The 20,577-nt window shown below is 40.7% G+C and overlaps 1 protein-coding gene across 2 annotated transcripts in view; it reads left to right on the plus strand.

The window, feature by feature from the left end:
- The first annotated feature begins 2,401 nt into the window (after positions 1–2,401).
- LOC306880839 (ephrin type-A receptor 4-like) overlaps positions 2,402–20,577 on the plus strand; it is a 40,989-nt gene continuing 22,813 nt past the window's right edge. Inside the window, exons 1-3 of one of the 2 annotated variants that reach the window (XM_079434621.1) lie at positions 2,402–2,603; positions 3,717–3,784; positions 6,040–6,703. In XM_079434621.1, coding sequence (XP_079290747.1) covers positions 2,504–2,603; positions 3,717–3,784; positions 6,040–6,703 — 832 coding nt within the window. In that variant the 5' untranslated portion in view covers positions 2,402–2,503. The remainder of the gene's footprint in view (positions 2,604–3,716; positions 3,785–6,039; positions 6,704–20,577) is intronic. The other variant, XM_079434620.1, reaches the window with a different exon arrangement.

Raw genomic sequence — 20,577 nt, forward strand, 5'->3', positions numbered from 1 at the left:
GCCTTTATGATTGCGCAGTCTTTCGTGCAGATTGAGAAAATAAAACTCCATTCTCTTCGTCAAACTGAGTGACAATCGATGTTGGGCGCCCATCTCGGAACGCCAGATGCTCCTCCCGACTTCATTATGCTGCCCGAGATGGTTTCGCCGGAGCAACGGCGTCGCCACAAAGCGTTTCGATGGTGGCCCTAGAGACAAAGTCCCGAACGTCACCTGCTCCTCAGCCTAATGCTATTAAAAACGAGAGATCCCAGAGAGGCCCCAAATGTATATGGAAAAGAACAAAAACGTAGCTCCTCTGGCCTATACATAAACAGGAAACGCTAGCTGTGGTCAGACGAATCTTGAATCTTAAAGTCTGAGAAGGCAGCGGAACATGTTTCAAGTCTTCATCCAATCCATTGAGACCAACTTTCAACCAGCAGCTTTCAACCAGACACATTCTTTATTGTGAGCACTTGACTAAAAGTGCATTTTTTTTTACCATCTGGCACTTTCCATGAATAGGGTATAAAATGGGGCCTGGAACTGAAAAGTTTATTCAGCCACAGTTGAACATTAACCTGTAACTTTTGTTTTTAGAAACATTTAGTAAGCTTACAACTTCCATCAGAGACTAAAAGCCATTCATACAATAACATGATTCATACAATAAACATTAAATAAATATAAAAAAAAATAATTTAACAAATGTATAAATTAAATTACTACACCCAGAATGCTTATGTGGGTTGTAAATATTGCATAAATTGAGGTTTTGAGGTTAACACTACACTATATAATAAGTATCAAACCGATCTGATAGGTATAATGAGAAAAATACATGGAATTTGTCTTTAATGCTTTCAGAAGGTCATGTGACTCCAAAGTGTGTCTGTTTTTTCTCACATTTTGAAAGTCACTGTGGATCTATCATGCAAGAATTATTTGTTATTTAAGCAAAACACTAGCCTATATCTAGCTTTATTCTAGCCATGGACATTTATCTTAAGAGATGCAACAATGAAGTGTTGCTACAACTGTTAATGTTCAAGTATAAACATTGCCTTGTCTCTTTCAGATCCATCAGCGGTACCCAATAACTCAAATCAGTTACTCTCCCTTGCAGCCCATCCATATGCAAACACACTGTTGTCAAAGTTGTCAGCACACAGTGAGCCCCGCTCCCCGTTACAGGATGTGGATTGGCTCATCAGGTGGCCGCATGCAATAAGTCAGTGCAAAGCGTGAAGCGCAAATCGACGCATCTGCTGCTATTGATGGAATTCGACGGTGGAAAAGACGCGTTTGGTGCGCAACTCTGGTTGTGGGCGTCGTGAAACGATTGATTGACAGGGGCATGAGAGGTCATGAAGTGTAGGCGTCCAGTTGATAAAAGCTTAAAGGGTCTCACCCTAACATTTAATAACTTTAAGTCTTTGCAGCAACACATACTGAATAGCGACGCCCGATTCGCGAATGAATCCTTTTAATTAAGTGATCCGGTTCACAAAACCGGTCTGAGCAATTCTTTCACGTAAATCGGCCAAAGCAGCTCTCGTTTGGACATGATAAACATAACTATTATTAACTGTCTATACGTCGATAAAAATATATGGTAATATGTTTATTTGAACTTATGTAATGTGCCATGCCAGGATACCAATTACGCAATTGTGCCAAGACCAAATAATTGCTGAATGTTTTTTTTGTTCAATCCTATTGAAACGAACTGTTTGAAAGAAACGATTTGCAAAAATGAGTCGGACTTTTATCTCTACTGAAACTGTAGCACTAAAGCACTGCAGTTTAAATCATAAGTGGTTTCCCATTCTCTTATATTTTATGATTGTTAATGTTTGCATAATAATTACTGGAGTACTCTTCCCCTGAATAAATAGTCTGTTAGTTGTAATATAAGTATTTATACACGACATAGCAAGTTTAGAAACTTGGCTTTTGATTGAGTGTTGGGAACAAGAGATCGGCTAAATTGCAAACACTAGACGGCGCACTTGCTCTTCACACTATTTGGCTGTTTGGCTTAATTTTAATAACTTGCACGCTCCATGCAGACTTATGTATGACGTATACGGCTATAATAATTATGTTCACAGTATTTCCAATATATTATGGGCCATGTTCTGTATGTAAAAGTAGCATTTTAACAAAAGCCAAGCTCTCTTTCTCCTTCTTTCTCGCGCGTTCTTTCACACGCGCACTCTGCATTATCTCACACACACAAGTGAGCGTGGGTTTTTATGATACGCAAAAGGCTGAAAGAAGAAAGACTTTTTATACTTATTCAATTCTTCATTTACCGTATACCTGAAAAAGGGCTGGCTATTTACCCGAATGGACAGACTGTTGACTTTTGGTGTCTCGCTGTGACAGGCGCGTCAGGCAGTAAAGATCCGCCCCTCGGCGGTGTTCAGCTGCGCTCTGTGCATCACTCTCAAACGCTAATTCCACCGGGACAGACGCAACTTCGGTCCGTGCGCGGAGCGGAGGAGACGCACACGAAATGACACCAATGGCTGCGCTTGTGCTCACAGCGACTTTTGCGCTAATAATCTGGATACCGTCTTTCGCATTAACCACACGGGTCTACCCTCCTAATGAAGGTAAGGATTTACCAAACCAAGGGAAAGTCTCTCCAAGAGTTATTGTTTGTTGTTGTTTGGGTTACGACATGGGACGTTATAGAGTGGCACAGTGTATGACTGCCATCTGTTTTTTTTTTTTTTTGTGACTTTATTCCGTCTGCGAAAAGGAATTATAACATTTTTCTCCGAAAGTCCCTTTGGGGTTCTCCAAGTGTCTGTGTTTCCCAAATCCGCAGAACTAATGGAAGACTGAGGCGTTTTTTTTTCATCAAACGAAGCTTAAACTCGGACTCTATTGGGATTAAACACTCTGGTTCAACCAATTTCTAATTTTATTGGAACCTATTTTTTTTTTCCGCACATATATTTATTTATTCATTCATATTTCATTAAATGTGCATGGGTGACCAGAACGGAAAATATAAGTAGTTCACGACTTATTTGCTTGGAGTGTGCTACCGAAATTTACGAAATTCAGAGACGCACACGAGACATATAGGCTACATTATAATATAGACTTACAGTCTCAATCAAATTCTCGTAAATGTCGCATTACACTGCACACTTTTAATTTTTAATTTTTAATTATACTAGGGCTTTGTTGTGGGATTAAATATACCACACACGCAAATTTGAAAGTGTATATACATATAGGTATACACACACACACACACACACACACACATATATAGTTAAATTAGCATTTATTGCGTCTGCCTTCTGCTCATTTTAAATTCTGAAACCCTTAAAAAATGTGAACACAAACCTTTTATGTATTCTTTGCATGTTCATTGCACTGATTATTTTCCTCTCTCAAAGGACCTGATTTTGCTTGGAAAATAGCCAACTTAGAATACTGATTTAAACAATCCATAATCATGCTCCAATCAAAAATGATAAAATACATATTTTGGCCAAATATTCATTTGTATTATTTAACCAAATCCAATAAATAGACTTATGAGCATAAATCGGTGTACATCGAGGAAATTGAGAGTATAATAACTTTGTGCGGTTGGGAACAAAAGCGTATCAACAGAAACAAGTTGTGTCTTTAGAGGTAGTTTGATCTAGTCATAAGGAGGTTGATGATCCATCTTAAGAGACTCACGGCATTTTGTCTTTCTGCAGTGACGCTGCTGGACTCGAAAACTGTGCAAGGAGAATTGAAATGGGTTGCGAGTCCGACGGAAGGAGGGGTGAGTCTACAGAGAACAGACAATGTTGCTTTTAGTTTTATATTTGTGTGGATAACTCTCTATCGGCAAATCTTGAAGGTGTTTATTGTCTTGGAAATCATATTTGCACTGAAAAAACAGACTTGAGAAACAAAATAACCTTTTTTTTGAGCACAGCAGATTTGCTGTTCCACACTGCATAGAAGAAGGTAGGCTACAGGATCTAACTAAGGCCTCATGTTGTGCCAAAACCCCACTAAAAAAATGATGGAAAACGGCTAAGAGGCATCACACTGTATGCAATCAGTATTTTCTGCATTAGTGCATAGATGAAGCACAGAAGACTAATGAAACCTACAAACATCCATAATTATAAATCCTGACAGATGAAATGGCTTTGTTCTTATAATTTGATGTTTCATACAGACTGAGAAACGACTTGAGTTTAAGTGCTTGTGCTCAGGGTAATTCATTTAGAAATTTTATACTTCGTAATTATAATGATCCTTTCTGTACATCATTTATGGGTTGGTGCCTTAAAATTAGAGAATTTTCAAGTGCTTGGTGTACTGTACTTTGCATATACGACAATGAAGCTTGTCACAGATAGGCTGTGTACAGTATTAAGGCTATGTGCTGAAGTTTAAGAATTTAAGAGTTAAGATATAGTTATATATATATATATTATTTTAAATATATAAAGATATTTTTATTTTCCTTTGGAAAGGACAGTGCAATTTCCCTCAAGTTAATTACACACACATTATGCGATTTATATAAAAAAGGTTTTGTTTAACTTTTTGGCCACACTTGACACTAATATTCATACTTGATTATAATTATTATGCAGTCATAGCAATTAAATGTGTAATTAGCTTAAGCACCTTGTATTTAGTCAGTATTATTGTTGGTGTCATTGTAATTAATTATATTATGTAGTAGGTGTAAAATGGATGTTCTAACCAACATTTTTAAAAATATATGTCAAAAATAGCATATGTCAATAAGTCACGTTAACAAAAATGCTATGTAGTTATTTTTTCAAATGTTTCTTTTGTAATATCTAAATCAATCTGCTTGAGCATGCGTGAAGTTATTTATCAGCGATTTGATTGATTACGCCACAATTAGGCTTCCTTGTTGTCTCCGTACCACTTTGGTTGGTTTCAGGTTTAATGGTGAACTTGGCATTTGAGGAAATGTGGTCCCCCACCCTCTGCTGCTTTATCTCATCGACCCATTTGATTGACAGGGTCCCGACAGAGCCCCCTCCCTCACGCATGCGGGTCGACTGTACAGCTTTATCCGTGTGACAGCTGGGATTTCTACACTTACGACTTACAAAGAGTAAAAAAGCGAGAAGAAAAGACAGCGTCATAGCTCGTGACAGGCCTTTTCAAAACTTCCTTCATTGCGAACGTCTCATTTGAAACTCTCACCAGCAGGAAGCGTCAAACTCTAGGCCCCATAGTTTTACAATGGCCTAATATGGGATTAATGGTGACCAGGAAGTCAGGGCGTTCTTGTAAGTGTTGCTGGGAACTGCATTTGTCTGGTTTATGTGCTAGGGTGTTTGTAATGGTGTATTATTATTGAAAACCATCTTTTGGCCTTAGTTTCAAGGTTTTGGAATATCTTCCAAAAATGACTGATTTTTAAACATTTACTGTAGAATGCTTAAATATTAATTACTATTCTGATGTACAGAAATCAATCTTAATAGTGTTTTGTAGAAACGTATTATGCCGATAACATTGATAAATTAATGGCCAAAGAGTTTGTTTGTTTGCAAACTGCTTGTCCAAAAGGGATTGTTCACCCAAAAATGAAAATTATTTCATCATTTACTCACCCTCATGTCCTTTCTAAACCTGTATGACTTTTCTTCTTTTGTGAAACAAAAACAAAAACAAATGCAATTGAAATATTCTTTGAAATATCTTGTTTTGTGTTCTGCAGAAGAAACGCAGTCATAAGGGTTTGGTACAGCATTAAGTAGAGTAAATTATGACAGACTTTTCATTTTTGGGTGAACTGTCTCTTTAATTTTTTGAGCAGCACATGCACATACGTGCACAGAATCTGGCAGATGTGTGATTACATTCTCATTATCATATCGTAATCAATGAAATCATTGCATCATTGCAGCTGTTGGTCTGTGGAACATCTCCAGCACTGGGACTGGAATTGTGTGCACCTGCTGTGACAAAAGTCTCCCCAGTAGAATTTCTTTAGGCCTACTTACCTCTCTGTCTTTCCCTCCGTCTCTCTCACAGTGGGAAGAAGTGAGCATCATGGATGAGAAGAATACGCCAATCAGGACGTACCAGGTATGCAACGTAATGGAACCCAACCAGAACAACTGGCTCCGAACAGACTGGATCCCCCGTGGCGGAGCTCAGCGCGTCTACATCGAGATCAAATTCACTCTGCGTGACTGCAACAGCTTGCCAGGAGTCATGGGAACCTGCAAGGAGACCTTTAACCTCTACTACTACGAGTCCAACAATGACAAAGAGCGGTACATTCGAGAGAACCAGTTCACCAAAATTGACACCATCGCAGCCGACGAGAGCTTCACGCAGGTGGACATAGGAGACCGCATCATGAAGCTGAACACGGAAGTGCGGGATGTGGGAATTTTGACACGGAAGGGCTTCTACCTGGCGTTCCAGGATGTGGGAGCCTGCATTGCTCTGGTATCCGTTCGGATCCTCTACAAGAAATGCCCCCTCACTGTACGCAACCTGGCCCAGTTTCCAGACACCACCACCGGGGCGGACACCTCATCGCTAGTGGAGGTACGCGGATCCTGTGTGGACAATTCGGAGGAACGCGAGGTTCCTAAAATGTACTGCGGAGCAGATGGAGAATGGCTGGTGCCTATTGGAAACTGTTTGTGTAACCCTGGCTATGAGGAACACGGAGGAACATGCCAAGGTAAGAGCTCAGATAACTCCCTCGCTCCATTTTTTCCAACAGAGCATTTCACCAATTGAGATTTACGCACCTCCCACATAGAAGGTAAAAAAATACCCTGATCGCCCATCAGTGATACATTCTATAATTTAAGATGAGATCATTATATGAGAAGCTGACCCGGATGAACTTTTCCCCCTCAGGGATGTGAGAGTTTACTCAGATGTAGACAGCTGGGTGCTCAGCGGATCATTGTGGATTAAGTCAGTGTTGCTATTCGAGAGGTCTGGTTATGATTATGAATTGCCCTGTTTGATATCAAAACACCTCCCTGTGGATTTGTGCATGAGAAACGTTGGCGCTAATTATTTTGTTGGAGCAACAGCAGTGTGGTTTATGAGCAGAATCTGCTTAATTAGATCATGGGCCAAGGCTCTCGTACCCTTTTCGCTCTCGTTCTCTTTTGCTATCTCTCAAGAGCATGTGCGATGATTTTCAGTTCACATTAAAGGGAATAGACGTGATTGGCAAAACACTGAAAAACAGGAGAGATAAAAGAAGAAAAGGAGAGGATCAGATAGATTGCTTCTGTCACCAGAGGGCCGTTTCTTTTTCTCCATGCCGGCTTTGATTCCCAGTGTCCGTAGTCAGGCCATACGGCATGGAAAAAGCAGTGATATACTGTTTGGGGTAATGCTGAGGTCAGTGCAGGCAAAAAGAAGAGCCAGAGGACATGTAGACAGTTTGAGCACGCCCTTTCTTTCTTTTCTGTCTGGTCCAGAAGAGGGTCATCGCTTGAGCAGGTTGATAGATGGCCGACTGGCCAGTCTAACAGCCTTTATTTATGAGCGCTATCTCAGCGGGCTAATTGCATGACAAATACGGGCTGTAATTTAGGGCTCCTGCGGGCTCAAGGGGGGCAGTCAGCATTCACCGCGGGCGATCTCTCTCAGTGGATGGGCTTGTGTGGGTGGTTGAAGGGGGTACACTGGGAAAGGCCATTCTCAGAGATCTGGCCGTTTTTCTTGGCCACTCTTTTATTAGCGGAACTCGCTGGCAGCGGCCGGGTTCCCCACTCGCTCCTTAGCTTTCCTTCTCTCTCCCTCTGCTCTCTTTTGCCGTTCAGATATGTTGAAATGAAGGAAAGAGGCTGTAATTTACTGAGCGCAGAACAGCGTTTCCAGACAGACATTTGGTGGAACGTTTTACTTAAATCACTTCAGGGCTTGCAATGATGATTTCATTACTCAGAGATATTTGAAAGAGGGCGTTTTTTAATATTTCTGTTGTTTGGCATCGGCAAAAGTTTTCAGTTTTCATTTCCCATCTCACACATCAATTAAAAAAAAAAACCTTCAAGTCCCAAAAGCTGGTATGTAAAGGATAATTTGTTTAATTTCTGGGTTCTTGTCTGCACAGGACTGAAATATAAGGATAGCCTGCTGGCTAAGAGTTTCAGGTTAGTTGAACAAAATCATCACTCATTGCTCTTTCAGGCCAATTTGACATTTATTGATCTTGCAAGTCTGTTTAAATACCTTGTATATACTACTTAGAATTTCATGAAACAATATACATAGAAAATACAAAAAATGCATTGCTAAAAATACTGACCAGCAGAACAAAACAAAACTTATTGTTGAGCTTTGGTACCTATGTGAAAAAGGACCAATACAATTTTTTTATCCAAATTCCAGATTTCAGTAAACATCCTAGGCTCCTTTTTTATATATGCTTAGAGCATCTTCTTTATATCTGTCTTATTGAAGCTTGCGCCTGTCATCAATAGCTGATTAAGCCATCACATGCTGTCTTCAGCAAGGCAACAGGCAGTTGTTTCCTCACTGAAGCGGGTTCAAAAGGTGGCTTTCTCTCCCAGCATGCAGATGCGAGTCACTGTCAGTTTAATAAGTCTGTGTGTGCAGCCCAGGCCAGGGGAGGGATGCAGAGGTTCACCTTCAATGTGAGAGTGTAGGAGAGGGCAAGAACTTTCTCAATGGGGCATCCCGAGGACCTTGTGAAAAAAGCCCATTGAAGATAAGGGATACAAGCCCCCATACCCCAGAAGGCCTCAATGGGAGCCTCTCCCCAATTGTTGGGATGTCGTGATCGGGGATGGGGGCGAGAGGGGAGGAACACTAGACAGGGTGAGGGGTGACCCCTGGCTTTATCCTCCTCTCCTCCCCGAGAGACGGGGGTCATGGCCGAGATTTATTAAGACGTCAAAATTTTGACAGCTGCAGCCTAGACGGACAGGTCCAAGAACAGAAGAGGGAGAGAAGGCCACAAAACAGCCACCGTTTAGTTGGTGAATGGAGCGGAGACTTGGCCAGAGAATTTGGTGTCTTTTCTTCTTTATAAGAGTTTGTTGTTTTCTCACTGCTCATCTGCTGTGTTGAGTAGGCGGTGAGGACTGAGAGGAAATCTCCGCTTGTTAGTGGGCGTCCGGCGAGCTGGAGACGTGTAAAAGCCCGCTGAGGTGCTAGGCTGCAATGGAGAATGACAGCCCACTCTCAGTGTTTCACTACACTGTAGACGTAGTTTAGATGTCGTGAAACAGCACGACAACATGGAGAAAAATCCAACCAACTCGAGTGAGTTTTTAGCTCTTTTGACTAATACACCCTTACAAAAAAGTACTATGGTATTACTGCAAAAATATATCCTCATGATAGTATCTTGTAAGCATAGTAGTACCTTGGTACTGCATGTCAAACTGTCCAAAAAACATGATAGCACCATGGTAATTGGTACTTTTGTAATATTTGCATGGTATTTTACACACGTACCATAGTAGTATCACGGAAGTAACATAGTAAATTAATTTATGCACCATGGTATATGTCAAAGCCACCACACCACAGTAGTACCTCCACAGTAGGAAGTGGTAAATGTCCAAAAAACATGATAAAACTATGTCTAATAAATTGTCACTACCATGATACTTTTTGGTACCATGCAATACAAGTGCGATAATGTATATCAAATTACCAACTGATACATCATTGAACTACGGTGCTGCCCCATTATTTTTTAATGGGTGCTAATGTAAAACAGCTCATGCATATTTAAGTAATTAGAAAGGATAAAGGGTTTGAAAACTAGAGCATGATGGGAAGGTGTGATAATATGAAACACTGCTCTTTGAATCAGAACAGACAGCGGCTTGTGTAACTGGAAGGAAAACGATGCTTGACAAGACATTATTTATGTATGTACACTGAGATAGACTCCCAAGAGAATGGCGGTTGTATCGACTTTACCGAGCAAAAGTACATTTTTCTTTAATCACACATTAAGCAAATTGGTGTACTTGAGGAGAGGTATTGATCTGGTTCTCATGTGTTATTGTTGAGGTACAGCTTTTTTTTCCGGTGTAAACTTTGCACCTTAGCACCTGTATGCGGTTGTTTGTGTGCCTAATTAGAAAAAGCTTGCTTGTATATCTCATTGCCGTCATAATTATGAGCAGGTGTATGAGACTCATCATCCTCAGTTGTGAGTCGTTTTTGCTCTTTTCTTTGTTAAACAATAGTCGCCGCCTGCCAAATATGCTCCTACCTATGAATATTCATCACTTCCTTTTTGCTTTTGATGGCAAGCACATATGTTGATTCCTGTCACGATCCTCCTCAGTTCTCCCCTATGAGCCCCTCCATCGTCCCCTGAATGGACTGTCAGCTGTCCCGGGAAAGAGAGATAGACAGAGAGATGGAGAGAGGTGCCCTTTGATATCAAACAAATACGTTATTTGCATATTTCTTCCGTGAAATGCAAAGCCAGCAAACTTGTCTCTCAAAGACAATGGGCGGCTCGTCTTTTCAGCAAGAGCAAGCGAAGGTTGGGTTCATCCTCTTCGCTCTGTGATCATGGCAGCATGCTGTATACGTTTGAAATCATTTGGATAATATGATTTGTGTGATTAAATCCAAATCTTTTGAATCGGCCGAGTCTGACGTTCGCATTTCGCATGCAGAGTTTAGACGCTCCGGTCTATCTGTGTCATTCTCTTGCTGTCTGTATGTGTGCAATTGCTTCCTCATGTGTGTGTTGTTCTCCTTGACCTCTTCCTGTCTATCATCATCCGGTGCTCCCATACGGAAGCTCCCCTGACAGCTCGCAGCCCTTCAGTTGTCATGTTGTGATGGATGCACTGGGGGCGGAAAACGGCCTGAAGGACAGAACTGGTGGGAAGGGTGAGAGATAGAGGTGACTGCCCCCCTTTAACAGACTGTTAGCGTTCATGCTAATAAAGTTTAGGCCATATTTGATGTGACAAATGCCCATTTGTTCAAATGTTATTTTATATCACAGCATTCAAAGTACCACGGTATTACCTTCTGATGCAATAACTGTGCCTTTGAAACATCATAGTAATTTCTGTATTCTTATATTTTAAGCTTAATTTTGGTATTTTAATGTACTGGATAAATTCACAGCATTTCTCAGCAGTGCCTGTTGAAACTGTTGTGACTGTTTTGCTAATGCAGATTAGCCAAACTGTTTGCACCCATGCTAATGCTATTTTAGGACTGAGATGAGGTGACAAATGTACAGATAATGATGAAAAATGTGGCATTACCATTGTACGCTTCAAAGTACTTTTTAAATTAGGGTGAACAGATGCTGTTTTCTAGGATACCTGTCCTCACAAATATCCGCTTCTTACTGTGAGTTCAAGTGGCGTTTGTAATCATTCAGAACAATAGTATCAAAATACCATGGTATTCTGATACCATCATTGTACATTTTCGTAAGGTAAAATTTCTGGATATTTTCACTTAATCTTGATAATGTATTGTATTGTCATTGATAAATTCAAAGGCTGCTGAAATAACACGCTAATGTGAACTAGCCAAATTATACTGTTGTCTGTGTTTTCCAGGAATTTGGCTGTCCCCACTTTATTCAAATAGTAACTGTTCAATACCATGGTATATATCAAAGTACCATAGTATGATACCATCTTTTTTTCTAAGGCAAAATGTCTGAAATACCCGTATTAAGTAGAAACTATCCAGTGTCCTTGATAAATTCACCGCATTTCCCAAGAAAGTCTGTTGAAACTACACACTAAGCATTTTTTTGCTAATGTGAACTAGCCTCTGTTCCCTTTTGAGAAACTCTGATAGCGCTAGTCTCATCTCTCTGGTGTTTAATTATATTTTAATTACTCCGTCTGGCACACATTCATTACCGGCGGTCTGGATCCGTTAGATCAGAAGAGCTGAGCTGAGCACAGATCTCCTTTAGCGTCCCCGGTACAGCGATGTGGACAGCGCTGTCTCAGCGTCCGCATGCCAGGGTAAATATCTTCTCGAGTGGATGAGCCTTATTGACTCACTGCTTGAGGGTCTATCCTCCCATTCTCCCTGATTAACCCAGCATCCATTTAGATGCTGCTCTCCACACATGCTTCATGCCAAAGGGTTTGTGTTCATTTGACAAGATGTCCATCAACGGCGGACATGAGCGCCCAACCCAGATACTTTATGAGATCCTCCGCATCAGTTAGTGCCTGGCTCCTTTCTTTTCCCGCTCCGTGCATGAAGCCTTTAAGTTGGCTTCCACCCAGAAAGGGTCATAGGTCGGCCTGAGCCTGTGTCGGAGGCAGGAAGGCCCAAGCCATCATTTTCTTCTGAAAGAGTCGTTGAAGCTGCTGACCTGTTTTATGCAAGAGGGGCACGGTTAACTTTACAGTTAGCATGGCTGCTGCGCGTCTTTGTCTTCGGGTTTGATTAGGACGCTGCCAAAATTTTCTCTGTACAAATGCACCAGATGGAGCCCATGAATGCAGTTGTTCTTTTCTACTAATGAAGTGTTTATGAAGGCCTAATATGAATGGTTTGATTCATGATGATTGATGTCACAAATTAATCTTCTTGCAAGCAACTCGAGCTAAATGACAAACCTTTTCTCTGCACAGTGAATGACAAGAACTGAAGTGACTCTGTGTTTTCTCACTTAGGTAAATATGCAAATGTGAATGAAAGAAATGTTATTCATAGATGTGCACAAAAGCACTTTTTGAACTCTCCATTGCACAAACATGCATACTCGGCAGCATAATCAGGGATTCCTGACTGAAGTGCTCTTCGCAAAACTCTCTCTCTGCACTTCTAGATAGGATGTCAGTTAACAGATGTCAATTAGCTGAGAGCGTGTCTACGAGAACGGGAGCTGGAGAAAGGACAGATTTAGTAATGGGATTATTTCGGGGGTCGGCAGACCTGTTTCCACAATGCAAGGCAACAATAGCGATTAGCCCGGAGGGGTCATGGCGGCGATTTCACAATGCACATTAATACTGGTAATTATTTGGAGGGGTTGAAGCATGGCTGAATCTAATGCTCGCCATTAGACTTGAGGGTTTATTCCATTCCTGGGGTTTCCGTTAGAGTGGATTGGTCTCTCTCAGACCAGCTGCTGTGGAAAAAGCCACTTGGTTTGTTACTGAACGCAATTAGTTTTGACTTTATGTCTTTGTTAGCGCTGAGAGAAAGACACAGGAAAGCAGGAGGGAAAGATGAAGAGCATTTGCTGAAGCACTTCTGTAGACGTAAATCTCACCAAGGAATTTCACAACATAGGAATGGAAGCCTTATATAGTAGCACGGAAATTTAGCTACATGTTGTTGCTTAGAAGATTTTCTCGCTAAAATGTAACTGTGAAATCACAGTAATTCAGTGTCCTTGAGGAGAAAAGGCTTAGCTACATTTTTAGCTTGACAGTAGCTCGACGGTTTTCAAAATATTGCAACTTTTTCAGCTACAAATTTTCATTAACTTTTTCAACAAGCATCAGTTTAGCTTGAAAAAATGCTGTACTGCTGTCACGTTGAATTGCAAACTGAAGCAATTCTCAAACAAACGAACAAAAAGGTTCATTAATTATTTTGAAATTTTGTAACAACACAATGCTAATGTACAAAGGTATTTTTAAGTTTAATTTATTTCTGATTATTTATAGGTTTAATAATTTCATCCTAAATGGGATTATCTTTACATAAATTAATAATTTATTTTATTATTATTATTATTATTATTATTTTACATCGATTGTATAATCAAACTATAATTATAAAGCCTTTACTTAAAAATATAATGCAATTTTAGATATTAAATTATATTTCTTTCTGTAATAGATTCAATGTAGTTGTAGTACTTTTTGTTAGTAGCTTGTGTAGCAAACTTCTTTTCTCTCTCTCTTTTTAAGGGTATCTTGACTGTAATTTAACCTCTTTTAAATAATGAGTAACATGCACCTTGGCAAGATAAAGTTTCAGATGGCTTCCCCAACACTGCACAGTAATAATACCAATGTTCTGTCATGTTCAGAACAGGTGATACGAGATGAAAACTGTGTAATTTTCCAAGTGTTCACTAGAAGGAAGACTGTAATCTGAGAAGTTCTTTTTTAATGCAGATAAAGTGACCTTCCATTTATACATCATTGAACATAAAACACCCACTACATAAGATTTCTTCAGAAGTTTATAAAACACAACGTTTAAACCAATCAGCTAGGAAGGAACCAAGCTCATGCATTTTATAATTAGCACGCACACACTCCTCTTGGCATGTGAACGACCTTTAACAGGATTACAATGTTGTGGGCCTCCTTTAACACATGTGGCTTACTTAAATAAGCTGAGTATGTTACTCTAAACAGACTCCCAGTGCATTTATGTGTGTGTAAAACACAGACGTTCCCAATTTAACCACACATGGATTTCTCAAATTTATATTTGAACTCCTCAACCTTCAAAAATGAACACACGTGACTGAAAACAAAGCAGTAACTTGAAAAAGAGACTGTTGCGAAGTGTAATTCACTCATCGTTGCTGTGGTGTTGACACATTTACCCTTTAATATCCTCTCCTGGACATTAATCCGAGAACTCAGAAACGTTTTCTGTTTGCTCACCACCTCGTCCGCACACACCTCTGCTCCGAGGCACAAGCTTGTGGCCGCACACTCATAGAGACCACAACCCATAACCCTTTGCATGTGCATTTAGTATGTCTGAGGAATTCTTGCAGTGTCGAATTTTGGCTCACTTGAGAAGGGAAAAAAAATCTAGTCTTAACGTTGCTTATTTTCACTGTAAGTTGTTACTGCTTTCTTTGGCTCTGATTTGATGCATGTAATCAAACCGTTAGATTTTATCCATTCCGTTTGAGATTTAAAGAGTCTGCCTGTTTCTCCACTGCAATGTTCTCCATGTCATGAGCTGTTCTTGGTAGTTTTTTTAAGGCACAGATTGCACGCTAAGCAAGAGCGGCCATTCAACGGGCAGCACAGTGCATTCTCCCTGTCTTTGTGTGGCAACCTCCCTTTGAAGGCCCTTGGCTAAGAGGAGGTGGGGGACTGAAGCCGACAGCGAGAACATTAGCATGTCAAAAGCTCCTAGAATCAATAAGGGCCTTTTTCTATCTCTCTTTTTCCCTCTCAGTTTCTATCTCTCTCTCTCCTGCTATATCTCTACCCAGAGGCCACGACCCTTTCTGGCATCAACCTGCTACGTACAGACCTTCACTTCATTTGTCCATGTTCACTAAATTTAACGTAGGTGCTGTCTGGAAAACTGATGCTAGAACTTACCAAATTTAGATTTTTAGTAGAGAAAAACAAAAAACAAACAGAAAGTGATCAGGAAGAGAATAGGATCAAGAGCAAAATTAAACTTGCATTTTCCACATGAACACCACAGTTAAACCGAAGTTTCTATTTTAAAATGTACATTTCTTAAGGGGCTTGTCTTGGAGAATTTCTTTTTGTCTTCACCATGAGCTGTCAAAGCATGTCCCGCCGCTACTGGCTGAGACCCAGTTGAGAGTAGCCCTTTGCAGTCTCTGCGGTCTGGCTGCTGAGCAAAACAAGTGGACGGGACACGACCCGTTCTCAGCAGCATCAGCTCTTCAAGAGAGCACCACTTAGCCAGGGTTCATGCCGAATGCACCGCCCCGACTCCTTCTGCAGAATTTAATAATAGCGGTCCAGAGAGAGCCCATTGCCAAGCCTGCTTGAAGCGAGTTCTATTTGCTAATGATTGTAAGAGTAATCCTGCCTGTGAGATGTGTTGAAAGAGACAGACAGGGCTGAAGGGGGTGGTTTATGGAGTGCCAGAAAAGCAATTGCAGGCCAGAGCATTTGCAGTGAGGGGAAAAATGTTGGCTTTGCAATGAGGGGACAATGATTCTGCGCCCTCTGAAGCGAGGCAGTTATGACCACGAGTGAGTAGTGGAAAAAGACACAAATAGAGAAAAAAGTGAAAGTGATGAAAAAAGAACAAAAGCCCGAGAAAGTGAGAGAAACCTGAATAAAGTCAAGGAGAACGTAATAAGTGAAGAGAAAATATTTTTTGGACGTGGGATGTAAAATGATACTACTATGGTTTTTGAGGTTTTACCTTAGTAGTACCATATTTTTGGAAGTATCTTGATATGCTATGCTCTTAAAGAAAAGTACTATACTACTGCCATAGTGCCAAATATCACAGATTATCATGTAAATTCCATATCAGTTCCATAGTATATTTTAAAGTACTATAGTATTAACATCTGATGGCATCACTGTAAAATAGTTCCACCATAGTACTTTTTTTTTTGTGAGGGTTGGAGTACAATGCAATAACTATAAAAAATATTTGTCGTTGTAGCTTATTGAAATTTAAGTAAAATATTAATATTAGATGAAAAACTTCAACACAAACACCTTAAACAAAAATAGAATAGAAATGTTGCATTGACAACTAAATTGATATAGTAATTTGTATTCAGTTTAGTAATAAAAATGACAAAAATGCATAAAATTATTGAAGTTAATTAAAAACATGAATACATATTATATTAATATATAAATAATAATACTAAAATAAGACTGCATGCAAATACCATGGCACATAAGTTCCAGTACCATGGTATTTACATTGTACACCAAATTTGCAAAATACCATAAAATTTTAAAAACAACAATTAAATAAAAGTAGTTAATACCACTAGTACATTATATTCCTAGTCTTTTGAGGATGTTTGATACAGTAGTTTTGTCTGAAGAAAATTCCTCAATAGCTTAATTGCTTAAATTGTGGTCTGTACCTCATTTTACTTCATAACGTTCTTAGATATCTAACCCTACATGTTTTAGCGACATGAGGATGAGTAATGACTGCATTTGCATCTGTCAGATGAACCTTGCCTTCGCATGCATACACATTGCAAGGCAGCTCCTCCTTGTTTGCTATGCAGGAATTGTTAGGAATGTGAGACGTTTGGCCCCCTGCCTCTCTCAGCTGCCCGTTCCCCTCAAAAGACAGTAGACAAGACAATGAGCTGCATTTCAGAGAGACTTCACCTTTACATCCCTGCTGCTGCACTGTCCCTACCCCCTCTGCGGACTGAGCGGAGAAAAGAGTGTTTTCTTGTCACCTGCCTGAGCCAACCCTTCATAAAGAACTTCCTGAAATGCCGTGAGTGTGTGTGTAGGTGGAGTTCCTGTCTATCAGATCCGAACCACTGGCTGGGATCTTTATATGATTCAGAAAGAACTACCCTGGAGTTGTTGTCTATGCTGCTTTGCCCCCTTCTGCCTTTCCTTCAAAGCTTTACGCAGCTCTATATAAAACACAGCGACACACACACACACACACACACACACTTCTGTACAGCAGATGGCCACGTAATAATTTACCTCAGAGCGGAGCTCTCGCACATAAAGGTTAACACACGTCCTTTGTGTACGTTCGCCTCTAGCTGTACCTCCATACCTTACTTCGCTAAGACCTTGGGACTGTCTTTAGAAAAGTTTGAGGAAACCTTTGACAGGTTTGTGGGGATCAGAGAGTGAGAGAGGGCAAGGGAAGGGTACGTCGAAGCAGAGACAGACAGAAGAGCGATAAATAAAACCTAGGTGAATATATGGAGATTAAAGCCAGTAAGCTTTGATGCAGCTTGTCCCCTTGCTGACAAATGAGCTTCTCAGGGGTTAGAACCACATCAATCATGGCATCATCTCACACACTCACGCTGCGGCGATGAGGAATGTTTGCATGCAGTGAGTGGATCAAGCTATATCAGTCACTGCAGATGTAATTAATAAGCAGAAGAAGGTGGGAACCGATCAATGAGGGAATTGGTGTGTTCATGCTGGAGGGCAGAGATGATAATCGTCTTTCTTTTTCTCGTTCTGTTTTTTGCTGTACTTCTTTCTCAGCTCTTTCAGTCATAGCATCAGATAAGAGTGAAAGCAGTGTTTGAAAAGACTTGGGGAATTCTGTGGAAGTAATGTGTATAAGAATAACCGTTATTTAAATTAGGATATATAGATAAAAATACATTCTGTTATTATAATAATATTTAAGAATTAACAGTCTATATTCTGTTAAGAGTAAAATAATAAGCCTGTGAAGTGACAATAAGTGTGAAGGAGAAGCAAAGAACTGCATAAAAGGCTATAAACTACATAAATGTCATGAAAAGTTCTTGATATTCTGCCATGAACTTGGTAACCCGTGAGATAATGTGAATGTGTGTGAGTATGTGTGTGTATGTGAGGTGGATTAGCCTCTGTTGATCCTCCTGAGCAGCGGCTTCAGAGATAAGCTAGCATCATAAAAGTGTCATAAATATGTTGGCCATTAGCTCACGCAAACCCACAGGTCTTGACTTCACTTTCACTGCCTTCGGCAAGTGAGTCTGTGTGTGTATGTGGGTGGATGTGTGTGTGCGAAAGAGACTTTCTTTTTTCTTCTTCTTCAGAGAAGCAGCCAGATTGTCCAATATGCTCAAATTCTAATCAATTTCACATTTCCTAATTTGTGAAATTGTTTAAGAGCATCACTAGCTGGGTTTTAACATATTTTAATGCATAAAAAATCCTGGATATAAACATGCATAAAAAATGTAATGTACCAAAATGTGCAAAACAATATTATTTATTTAAGACTTACACTTAAACTGCTATGAAATCTAATTTACTGAATAAATTCCTTGTTTTTTTTCTATTTCCCTCCAATTTCCAAGTAAAGTTTGTACTCTTGAACACAAGTTTGGAACTTTATTCACAAAACGTTTTGACTTGTTTTTGCATAAATTAAACTAATAACAGCAAGGATGTGATGGAGAAAAAAATGGACAGAACCAAGAGAGAAATAGACAGAAGGAGTTTCACTTCACTTGTGTGTGTGAGGAGAGAAATATAACCTGGCAGAGTTAAGTCAGTGTTGAATTTCCGAGAGGACGCACACACTCTGAAGACCACCCAGTGTTGAAGCTTCATTCCCTCTCATTTTCCTGTCCCCCTCTCTCGTTCTTTTCTTTCCACTTCTCCTCACGTTTCTATTTATTTTTCCTGCAGTTTTACCTCTTTGTCCGCTGTTTATTTATTTGCAGTCTTCTGAATAGAAACCACTGATGTTGACGCAAGTATCATCAGACCTCTTTACGTGTCTAACCGAACGTCCTCAGATTACATGCATCTAATTGAAGTTCTTTTGTCCCGCCAGGAACATCTTTCAATGCTCATAAACCGCCACACATACCTTGTAGAATTCCATAATTCATTCGCTTCCCAACACAATACCCAGATCCGCTTTTGTCCTCAACTCCACCCTGTGTTTTGTCTTTCTATACAGGACAACAGGTGACTGTTTTAATGTCTAAAGCTCACAAAAAGCATTCAGAGCTCAGTCTGAGAAGGTGTCTTCATTGAGATGGACATTGTCCTCATGGTGGACGGTAGGACGAGAGCGTTGACCCTGAATATTGGGGCATGGACTGGTAATTACGACCCTATTATGTCACAGGCAGTAAGCTCATCTTTTCAATCATCCAACGGAGTGGACAATGAGACCATGATTGTCCTGCTTTTGTCCAGCCCAGTGGTCATAGGCTTCATGGAGAGTGAGTAGAAAGGTCAGATCTGGGGGGGGGGGGGGTGGAATTGAAACCAGGAGCTGTTAGGGGTCTCATGAGGGACCTAGGATGGAGGACTTAGGAAGGGAGGGGACAGCTGGTCGTCTTCCGTAAGGGTCTGGGATTGAGAAAACACTCAAGCAGGTGGAGGGTGTTAGATATCCTAAGTGCTTGAGAAAAGTGCTACAAGTCAACGAGTGCATTCGCTTATAAACAAGACCGAAACTCCTGCAATCGAGGTCTCTTGATCTCTCGAACACACCTCAAGTTTCCTACCGTGGTTTTAAGCTTCCCAAGAATCCTCTTCAATTAACTGTGTCCTCCAACCGGCGTTAAGATACAAAGCTGATCAGATTAAACCTCCAGCTCTAATTCCCATCATTCCCCTCCAAAGCATGTCAACAAAGCACACCGTCCATTGGAGGTTGTGACCCAGGGATGCATCTCTTCTCCCTGAGCTCTTTCTATCTTTCCATCCCTCACCCCCTACTGTTGTTTTATGGATCTTGTTTACAAGATGACAAAACTGTGTTAATCTCCTCTCAGAAGATGTACGTTAACTCTCTCCTCTGATCAAGTGCGCTGTTGCAGCTGATTGCGAGTGATTGGCCCTGGGCAAACCGTGATGGAGGGAGAGATGAAACAGAGAAATGGAGGAAAGTGGAAGGTGGTGATTCCCGAGGGCAAGCGCTAATGCGGCCCCAGGGTCCCACTCTCTAAAAAGGCACAACAGCGCCTACACTTTTTCTGCCGGCTGAAAAGAGCAAGTCTCCCTCCACCCATCCTCACCACATTCTACAGGGGCACCATTGAGAGTGTGCTGACCAGCTGCATCACTGTCTGGTACGGGAACTGCAGTGCTGCTGACCGCAAGACCCTCCAGCGGACAGTGAACACAGCTGCAAAGATCATTGGTGCCCCACTCCCCTCCATCCTGGACATTTTCCTTACACGATGCTCCAGCAAAACCAACAGCATCG

Source organism: Barbus barbus (assembly GCF_936440315.1).
Source record: "Barbus barbus genome assembly, chromosome: 15".
NCBI lineage: Eukaryota > Metazoa > Chordata > Actinopteri > Cypriniformes > Cyprinidae > Barbus > Barbus barbus.